This window comes from Struthio camelus, chromosome 23 (assembly GCF_040807025.1).
Source record: "Struthio camelus isolate bStrCam1 chromosome 23, bStrCam1.hap1, whole genome shotgun sequence".
NCBI classification, from domain to species: Eukaryota; Metazoa; Chordata; class Aves; order Struthioniformes; family Struthionidae; genus Struthio; species Struthio camelus.
In genome coordinates, this window is record NC_090964.1 from 3,963,681 (window position 1) to 3,974,408 (window position 10,728).

General features: G+C 42.7%; 1 protein-coding gene across 13 annotated transcripts in view; it reads right to left on the reverse strand.

Moving 5' to 3' along the window:
* The window catches only part of HIVEP3 (HIVEP zinc finger 3), a 335,389-nt gene that overhangs the window by 53,633 nt on the left and 271,028 nt on the right, over window positions 1-10,728 (reverse strand). For all 13 annotated transcript variants that reach the window (XM_068917181.1, XM_068917189.1, XM_068917188.1 and 10 more), the window contains one exon: window positions 7,788-7,933. In XM_068917181.1, coding sequence (XP_068773282.1) covers window positions 7,788-7,933 — 146 coding nt within the window. The remainder of the gene's footprint in view (window positions 1-7,787; window positions 7,934-10,728) is intronic.

Sequence of the window (10,728 nt, forward strand, 5' to 3'; positions counted from 1 at the left end):
AGATATTCATGGCTGGAAATGGGTTAAAACATTAACAATTCCCACTGAAGAATATGAAGACATTTTAAAGATATAATAGAATCAAGCTTTGCAGCAGGTGAGCTTGTGAGTCCCCTCTCACAAACAAGGAAACTGAAGCATAGAAAGACGGATTTATCCAAGATCACGGTGAGTCACGGGTAGAGGATGGGTATACAATCCACAATTCACAAGTCACAGTTATCTGCTGTAGCCACTACCATTCTCTAGAATATGTTTAGGAGGCCAAGGAACAGTATGTTCAGGAACTGCTCAGCAAAAACACAGCTGGTATTAAAGGAAAGCCGTCTTTAGTGCTCCGAGCTGTAGGCACACGGGGACATTCTGCATTTCAGAGCCCAGATGGAGGTGGTGCTGGGAGGGCCAGTCATCACTGCACCCAAAACGCAAACAGCATGGGGGACCATGCACTCCTCAACATTTTTCCTCCAGCTGGGTCAGGGCTAGGGAGATGACTGAGACTGGGTCCATTTTTAGCTGACCGAAATACATGCCGGATTTAATGCTGCTTTGTGTACCCACATCCACAAGGTGAAAACAAAGGCAGTAGTAAAGAGCGTATCAAACGTAAATGACGCCGACTCCACCGGCCCACAAGAAGTATTCACGGGCTATCCGATCATGGGGTGCAATGACTGTCATGAAAATCCAGGGTTCAAGCTCTGAGCTCTGGCACGAAATTACAACATTTGTATCTCGCATGAAGCTTCAGTATCGGTTATACAACCAGAAGCTACTCTTGACAGAAATTAATAACCTGTTTTAAAGTTAATAACCTGAGGTTACTTCTATATTATACAAGGTTACTTATACAAGAGCTCTTGGCATGCAGCACCATCTGCTGAGTGGCAGGTTCAGTAATTGGCGCTGTTACAGAGCCATCCCACACTTCCACTCCAAAAGGAAATCTGTTAGCTCTCCCAGACACACCACTTCTTATCTAATACATCTAGTCAGCTGCTTACAGCGAGCAGACAGATGCACCGAGAGGTGCAGAGTGTGATTCAAACAAGTTACATCTTTGCTTTGTTTCTCTCCGCACCTCCTCTATCTGCTCTTCCAAACTTCTCACTTTCCTCCTCTTTCACTCTGCTTCCTGCCGTCTACCTTGCTGCTCCTGATCCAAGAAAAGATTTCCTGAACAGACTTCTACAAACAACTGATTTTTCACTTTCTTGGCAACTCCAAGATTTATCAGGGAAAAATGTTTTTTTAAGTAAACCCAAAATTAAAAAGGAAAAAATCCAAATTTTCGTGAAGACATATTATGGAATAAAAGCATTTGTTTCAGGTCAATTGGAACATTTTCTTCCATCACTGCTTCCATTTTAGCTTTTAAAGACATTTCAAAGTAAAAAAGCAAGGATTTTCAAAGCAAAAGGCATACAATTTTTTCATTTTTGAAATCCTTTTTCTCTAGTTGCTATTTTTCTGTGCTGCTATTCCTGAATATAATCTTTCAAGCAGCCTTTCCCACTGCCTGCACACCCATCTCTTCAAACAACCTCTCCTTTCAACTTGTCAGCAGTGGTATAATTCACAAATCCGTCCTCCTTAAAATTGCCACCCTGTGTCTTGTCTTCTTTGGACTGTTAGCTTTTTAAGCAGAAAATGTGCTTTGCTTGTGCTATGAAAAAAAAAAAAAAGAGTGCAAACGTATGGTGCTTAAAGGAGACCTTATGTTCTCTTCGCAGGTGGGAGAAATAAGGCTTATCCCCGGCGCTGTCTGGTGCACGCTGTCGGGTGCAGCCCCCATCACCCGCGAGGCCGGACCCCGGGGAGCGTTACCGTCGTGACCCTTTGGGCTACACCCAAACCCCGCGGATGCAGACTCGCAGAAGCCGGCTTCTTACAGGCCAATGGAGGCCAGGCACTTTTGCGAGGATCCCCGAATTGCTGCCAGCATTTTACCTGACGTGACTTTTTTCACAGAAGCATTAACGACACTGGGACATGCTTTTGCCTTCCCTTTTGTCAGCCCCTCCCAACACAAGCTAGCTAAGCATTTTTAAATCTGCCTAGGCAATAGAGTGGTCTCAAAGCCAGTGGCAGGAAAGCTCTCCTTTCCTCACTTTCTTGCAAAGTCCTATCTGAAAAACATATAAAAAAAATCCACATATCAGAAACTTCTTTTTTTAAAGGTCTTTCACAGAAGCAGGATAATTATATGTGCACAAGCTGATATTTGGGACTTTTAAATCATGTTTTGTGTAGCAGCTTGACAGATGTAGGACCAGATTTTCAGAAGTGCTGCGCAGACAGTGCTGCCTAAAAGGAGCACAGCAATGCTTTCAACATGCCTGAAGACAGAGAAAATCCAGCAACCAAAGTCCACAAGAGCCTCAAATTAATAGGGAGTGATCAGTCTGACTATACAAAACACACATAAAATATGTATATAAAGATAAGTATATAAAGATATATCTACATAATATATAAATACTGGTTATATAAAATATCACCATTTAACATCAGCCTTGCTTCACAGAGATGTGTACCCGGCACTGTCCCGGAACTGTGAAGTGAGACTGCTAAGATTTATAAGCAAACGAATGAGCATCAGCAGTTTGCTCACACGGCAGCTGGGTATGCCACGGACATCAGTTGCTCAGATTCCTCCTTTACTGCTGATGTGCATTCAAGTTAGTGTCTTTGGGATAAATTTCTACTTTCAAAATAAACATAGTGAATTCTTAGAACTCATCTGAGCAGCGAAGGAAATCCCCTGAATGAAGAGGGCTCAGTACAGAGGTTTGGAGTTGCATGCTGAGAAACTTTGCTTATTTAACAGAGAGGCTTTCTCTAGGGTAATAAAACTCTCACATTGTTGTGCCAGGGATTTTCCATTAGGTGTGCGTCAGCTAGCAGTGGGAGCTACAGTTTCTGTGGCCGGTCATAGAAATGGAGTGAGATCACCCAAGAGAAGCTGACCACAGATCCCAGTAAGTGCACAACAGTAAGAACTGGGAGGAGAGCTGGAGGAGGGACATTTGGCTAGAACTAATGGGTCCCCCAAAGGTTTTTATCCTTATGTATTTACTAATTAGCAGTCATGTTAGAGTCTGACAAAAGAGTCCCAAGGCTTCTCTGTTTTCCTGCAACATGAGGGAAAGACTCTCACCATATAGGTTAAGTGAAGCAGATGTATGACTCCACCGTCTTCCTGCCTTCCTGTAATCCCATAAACAACCCCACAGCATGGAAGTAGAGGACAGGGCTACACAGCAGCCTCTCCCCCTCCAACCCTGGGGCTCTCTAGGGAACACAAAAGTCAAATCCCATACCACCCCCCGTTATTTGTACAATACGAGATAGAAAGGACTGCAAACTAGGAATTCACCCAGTGAGACTGCTCTGCTCAAGGGAGCAGTGATTTACTGTGGGGATTCATGACCTTGGCTTAGAAGACCCTGTGGCTAGAGAATCTGCAACCATCTGTTACTTTCTGGTGAGGACAATGACGGAAGGACCTTCATCCTTCCCTGAATCCGACCAAATCCATGGCGAGAACAGCCTGGTCCACAAGAGCACTATGAGCATCTTCCTTAATGACAAAAGATACACCAGACTAGAGCGAGGTGTGTTCTCTTGCTCACCCCAATGGGCAGATTTGCATGTGTGATAATGTGAAGAGGAGATACTTTTAAAAGTGTAACTGGAAGGAGACTTGGGTCTGCAATCATAAAGTTGCAGGTTTTTCCCTAAAGAGGGAAAAAAGTAGAACAGGTTTTCACTGAGAGCACCTCTGCCTTCCCTCTTACTAAGAATTCGTTTTATGTGACACTGCCGCAGAAAGATGCCAGTTAATTCTAGTGGTCTTTAGCCTGCCACATCTTGGCACTGCTTTCCCTACTAGTTGCAATGAACTAGTGCAATAAACCAACAGATAAGCCCCATAAAAGCACTGAGAGCTTGGCCACGAAACAGAAGAACATATATTGACTATAGATACCCCTACTAATATCAGATTTCATCATGGAAACACTAATGCACAGTGAACAGGCAACATTTCCCTGACAAGACCATGATACCATCACAGACCTCACTTTCAAATCAGGTCAATACCAATCTACAGTTTCATGATGTAAGATTTCAGAATGGGCCCAGTGCCTCCAAAGTACCAAAGCATATTGATAAACGTGACACAGAGCCACCGAGGAATCACAGCACTTCTGAAGAAGTGCTGGTTAGTTTGACCTTCAAAGATCATTTTCACTGTTCAGAATCACCACAACATCCCTCAGGAAAAGGCCAATGGATATTTTTATTAGGTTCTCAAGGAGTACAAACTCTGACCTGGCTGCTTAATGGCATGATTCTCCCAGACACATCCTAAAGAGACAGTACAGCTTCCAGCCTGTGTGTGGGATGCTAAACAACTGCCATCTGCTCTACAGTCAAGTGCATGGGGTATGCTTGCATGTGCAGGACAAACACTTACTACAGTGGAAGTATATCCAGTCTTATGAAATTTCATGACTACGTGTAGAAAGATAGTGCTAAAATTACATATGAAATAATCTCTCTAGGCAGAATTTGTTCTTTAGCACGAAAACTCTGGGGATCAAGTTTACATTTAACTGTGGAGAAGACAAGGCAGAACCACAGAAGTTCCTCCTGCCGTCCCCATGAAACTTGAACCACGACACAAAGGGTTTACAGAGACTTTCCTTCACAGGAGGGCAAGGAAAGTAGGAGCTGAAATCACTAGGGAATTCAACAGGAGCTAAACATCTTCATCCCACAGTTCTCCTTGACGGTCCCAGTGGTAACCCCCATCTCAAGATGGCACTGAGGTGCTGAGCTGACATCCTTCTTGGAAGAGGTAATGAGGGAAGAAACTGAGCCCAAGCATACCTCATGGTAACACTGGGCATTACTGAGCCTTGATCCTGAATCCTGAAGTTATGAATGTAGCCTTCAAAAGGAAGGGCACTCCAAAAGACCGAAAGAAAGTGGGAGCTGAATCCCAGCTTTACCCTGGCTCACGGACTCTGCAAATCCTGTTTTCAAAACACTTCCCTGAGGGTAAACACAAACAAAGTAGTCGCCCAATTTCAGAACTGGGGAGGAGACTTTTCAAAATCAAGAGTGACACTGCAAGGGAAGCCAAGCTGTCCAGCATGGTTCCTAGAGCCTCTGGCAGGTTCATCACCTTGCTCCTTAAAAATGGGAAGTGGGTACGATGAAAGCATGAAATGTGGCTTTTCTAGTCTTCCTTGAAAGTCAAGTAATACGATTCTAGCCAGCAGGCTGGACAGTAGCAGGGAAAATACCCAGAGCTGCTCTGGCAGTGCTATAAACAACATTGTCATGGAAGAATAGCAGAAAAGGGATCAAGGAAGCTAGAAGATGCAGCTGTATAGAGGGAAAACCAAACACTGAAAGTGACAGTGAGAAAGAGAAGAGCTCTAAAGAAATAAAACCTGAGAGCAAGATGGAGCTAAAAGAGGTGCAGCAAGCTCAGCCTTTGCAGAAGCACCATAAATTTCTTCATAATCTTTCTCCTTGGCTGAGGCATTAAATCATGAGCCGGCTCCAAAAGATCTGAAAGCAACTGGATCCCATTGGAAGGATGGGCCTAGCCAGCAGTAGACTGTGTGAAACTAATGAATAAGGGAAGGAATGAAATGAGGAGGGAATCTTAAAGGGGGTAAAAGAAACAGTGAAATAATATCTTCAGAATGGAGGCACGTTTTTGTAAAATATTTCCAGGAGACAGCCCGGAAAGGGGTCTGATCCATATAGTGACCTGTGTAAAGCACTGGGCACCCTGTGGATTCATCCATAGGCTTTCTCTTTCACTGCAAGAAAATATATTCAAAGACACAGGCTTCTAAGGCTAAATGATTCAACATCAGAAACTTCATGGTGTTAGACACTAACAACCAGGTATTCACAGATCACCTCTGGAGAGCATCCTGCCCTGCCTGACCTCTTAGCAGTGTGTATGCTATGTAATTTAGATATAAATTTTTATGTTATGATCTAGTGTGTTACATTAGCGCCTATGCTTGGCATTAAACAACTACTATATTCTGTCTCACATCCAGAAGGACGGCTATCTTAAGTCAGTGCTACAGGAACTTTAAAATAAAACATAGCATACGTTCAGGATGACTAATATGTTCCCTGATGCTGGGTTACACAGAACATATTGGAAAAGTTGCTTTATTTTGTGTCTGTAGTTTAGAAAATGTGGCTCTGAATCTGTTTTGCTCAGCTTGGAGACCGCAGACAGCCTCCCCATGTAAATGCAAGGGTGCAGAGACATAGCTCTTCAGAAACGAGCTACAGTGGAGGGCAGTCAGGGAACAGCCAGCACACAGCACCTCCCCATCCCTCTCCAAAAAACCTCAGCAGAGCAGCTCTGGAGCAGGAGCAGGCTGACTTTCATTCACATGAACTGTGAACCTGTTCAATCACATCTAGGAAGGAGTCCAGGAGTCCCTCTGCAACTTTCACTGCTCTGGGAGAACACAACCCAGGGAACTAGAAGCTTCTATTGAGATTTTGGGGCAATAAAATCCAATGCTCAGTCACATGGGCCGTAGCTGCTACAGGTGGGTGATGACAATGTACCTAACTCATCATATTTTTAAGTCTGTTGGTGACTTGCCATTCCCTAGCTTGCTCCCAAAATCAGTTTAGGTCCTAACCGTTATAGGTTGTCACTGATGAGAATGTGAAGGCGAAAAGTTCTTCCTTTATTGGTCTATCTTTCTTCTCTTTGCATTTATCACTTACTGCCGACAAGTATCTAAAGCTGAGCTGCATATATGGGTGCATATGTCCAGGTGAGAGGTGAAAAAACAAGCCAGTTTCCTTTCATAAAGCACTATTTTACTCTTTTGGTTGGACAGTTTGATCATCTGTTAATGAAATATTTTAAAATAAAAGCAACCTTCAACAGGTAACAGCAGGGAGAAAACCACAACCACTGACTAATTAAAGCCTTTTTCTAACACACAAAAACAAAGACCACCCAATGACAAGGAGCAGAAGTGATGAATCCTGCTAGGAACCTCTAAAGTCTCTTTCTGCCCCTCCGCAATATATGGGAAGGATGATCTTGAAGTATGAACTTTAATTATATCCCACAGACATGCTGCTTGTTAACTGAGTCTTAATTTTTGAAAAGGTAAAACAGTAATATTAGACCAGCGCTGAATTACAGAAGAGCATGCTGAATTACCTGGACCTAAGACTATGATATACCTCAAATTCAGATCTTGTATTCATTCTGGTTTGACCCACTTTGGTTGGGTGGGATTAAAATCATAAATGCAAGCCATCCTTCCTCCCCCACGTAAAGCCCCAGTATCAGAAAAGATCTTCCCAATTCCTCCATCATAATGGTAACAAACATTAGGAACTTGATTTTCAGGATAAGGCTCTGGAAAGAGTTGGAAGATGTGGAGTACACTCCTGTTACATTAGAGACAGCTGCAGGAAGTATTTTTGCTCTTCAGCCACCTTCCCTCAACCATTTGCTGACAGAAGATATCAAGGTGCTTGCTAACTTGAAGATAACTCAGAAAAGAAACTGAATGCAGTTCTGGAGCATATACTGATCTTGAGGGTCAGTTTATTTAAGGTGGAGGCAGCAAGCAAGCTGAAATCCAACTATATCTGGCCTTCTCCTGCTCACCTCCACATAACACCTTCACTGACTTGCCATCATTGTTATCAATAACTCCCACACAACTGGCTGTGATACAAAAAGAGAAGTAAAACAAGACACTTACCCTCCTTCAAAGATCTTGATCCTGACTGGCTCCCCTCTTTTGGTTACAAGAGCCTCTTCTTCTGATTTTCCTCTTTTATCCTCTTCCTTCTCAGCTCTAGTTATATCTTTTCGACCTTCATTAGAAAGGAGCGAAGGCAAATGAACCTACCTCCCCAAAAGAGCAAAACAATCATTGATTACATACAAAATCACTCTATGAAAGACACAGACCATACACTGCAGATTGCCTCAGAAAGATCCAGCGACCTCCCACGCTCTCTGATCCTGGTAACGGGCTCTAAGCACAGTAATTAGGAGGTTCTCTTAATAAGTATGGCCTCCACTTCAGGATTTTGATCCCTGTTGGTTATGTCATATTTAGAGTGACTGCTTACAAATAGGGAATGTGTTTAAATCACTTCTTGCAGTACAGTGACTCAGTATTATCCATCTCTTGCCAACTGGATAACTGAGGCATAGAAAGAAATATCTTGACTGGCGTAACTCTGAGCGTATGGTGGAGCCAAGGCTCTCTGTTCCCAAATTCACTGCTCAGTCTTTGGATAATCATGTCTCTAACATACACATCTACAAAATCCTGGAGAAGAGACATCTCTAGAATGTATATATTTAACTTCAGTTTGTGGATTTCCAACACACACACACACATACACACAAATTTGGATTTTAGCCATTTAATAGCGATATAAATCACTTGATAGTCTAAGCTCCCGGGTGATTTCCTTTCACCGAAACCATGCTGCCACGGGTGCAGTACATAGAAAAACACAAAGTCAATGGGAGAAAATAGCCCTCAACCTCCCCAGATGTTCCAAGGGTGAAATTTGCTTTTCCCTCTGTTAAACCTGCAGCCCTGCATTTAAACCCAGGCTTAAATCATGCACTGACATGTCATCTGGCATTTTTACAGCATACGGACCTAAACATTACAGCTGCCTCTCTACCTCTGTGTGGTGCAGGGGGAGCTCTGCACACCTAGAATGAAATCTTGGGACATTGCCCTGCTACGACCTAACAGTGCAAATAACAGGAATCTCCAAAGCTTTGAAAGAGGAAAGTAAATTGCCTTGCACCCAAGTTACTTTTTATATAAGTGCAGGAGCAAACAAGACACATGTGCCTTTGAAGTTCATATGAATCACCCATACCCTCATTTCATGCATAATTTGTGGAAGAAGATTGAGGGCTGCTGTGAGAATAGGGTTATAAGAGGGATTTTGACCCAAACACAGACATCTAACTGGCAGAAGTCTAAATCAGAGCTAGTCACCCTTGACACTTTACAGTCACTGGAGAGAGAATGGCAGCTCTCGAGGGTGACTCATCTACCCTACCTTAGACACTTAAGGTGGGATGAAGGAAGCCAAGAGTGGCTAGCTCAAACCGAGACATGAAATTCAGTGGTGTGTAACACAGCCTCCACAACAGTGCAGTGCTGAAACTGCCATCAGATTTGCAGCAAAAGGAGGGATGGACCCACTGAAAAGTAGCTTTGTGGCACTGAGGTCAGACATTTCAAACTTGCCCAGTAATTTCAGGAGCTCAGCTCAGAGCACTTCTCCTACTAGGCCTGTGCTAGTACATTAAATGCGCCTGGGACTGCTCTCTACCCTTGGGGCCTACCTGCACAAATTACTCCACATCCACACTACGAGATCCTTACACCCTGCCAAACAGTCCCTAAGCATGCCCAGGAATTGTTTGGGAGAGGGATAATCAGCCTAGGCCAGAATTGTGCCAGGGACCATTATAACAATTTAACAGCAGAGACAGTCTCGTGCCGGTGTCTTTGGACACAGAGGATTCTGTGCTTGGAGGGAATCAGTGGCAGGGGACATGTGAAGCACCTCTGAAAACTAATCCTTAGCCACTTTCACTTCACCTTCTGATACTAGCTATACGTTCATAACAATGCTAGTGATAATATTCCCATCTCAGTTCCTTATTTACTGAGGAGTACAAAACAATGACTTTCTAGATGTATCACTAGGTTTATTTTAGCGCAGCTTTTGAAAGCACAAAACACATAGAGACGAAAGGCACTGGAGAGAGTCAAAATCATACAGTCACTATTACCCTCTCTAATCTCATATAATTTACAAACCGTGCAAGCTCAATACAGCGTAATTAAACATCTCCATATGCACACTGCAGCCTACAGTCACTTCAGAATTGATCTGCTCAGTAAATCTCACAAATAATTTAAAAAATAAGTCAAGTACTTAGACAGCATATACTTGGTACTGGTTGCTGGTAGCTCGCTGCACGCATAATTGTACGAGACATTAGAGCTCTTTTACATTTTCTGTCATGGTTATTGATAGGTTATAGTTACATAAAGAAGAAAATATTTAAGGAAAACAACTAGAATGGAGTTAACTGAAGGCTGAACTTTCAGCTCCCTGATTGATGTTACTGCTATGTAGCTCCTGTTAATCACATCTTCCTGAGTAACCAGCAGTACTACTTCCTATTCTTTGCTAGTCATGTACTTTAAAGACTAAACTGAGAATTTCACTCCCACTGATCATCTAATTCAAAATGATTTCTCTACTTGGCATGAGGTCAATTTATCTCCATTGAAATTAACATAATTTCTGCAAAACCCACTCCTTTCAGTGGCAGATATTAATATTAAAATTAGGCTACACCATTTCCTAGGTGCAAAATTTCATTTTGCAGTTATATCAGGACAAACTCTTACTTTTGAAAACTGTACTACAAAAACCTTAATTTTCACCATCAGTCACTTTGTAGGATTTTGTTTAAAAATTGTTTGAGTCTTTTAAGTTAAGGAACGCAGTGAAACACATCTAAGGGCTGAATCATTCCTGTCCAAAGCTTAACCTTTGACTTCAGGCTTACTAAATATTTTAAATCAGCTTTAAGAGTTCTCTCTCATATTTCTGAAATGCACTGCTTTTTGTGCATCTCAGTGC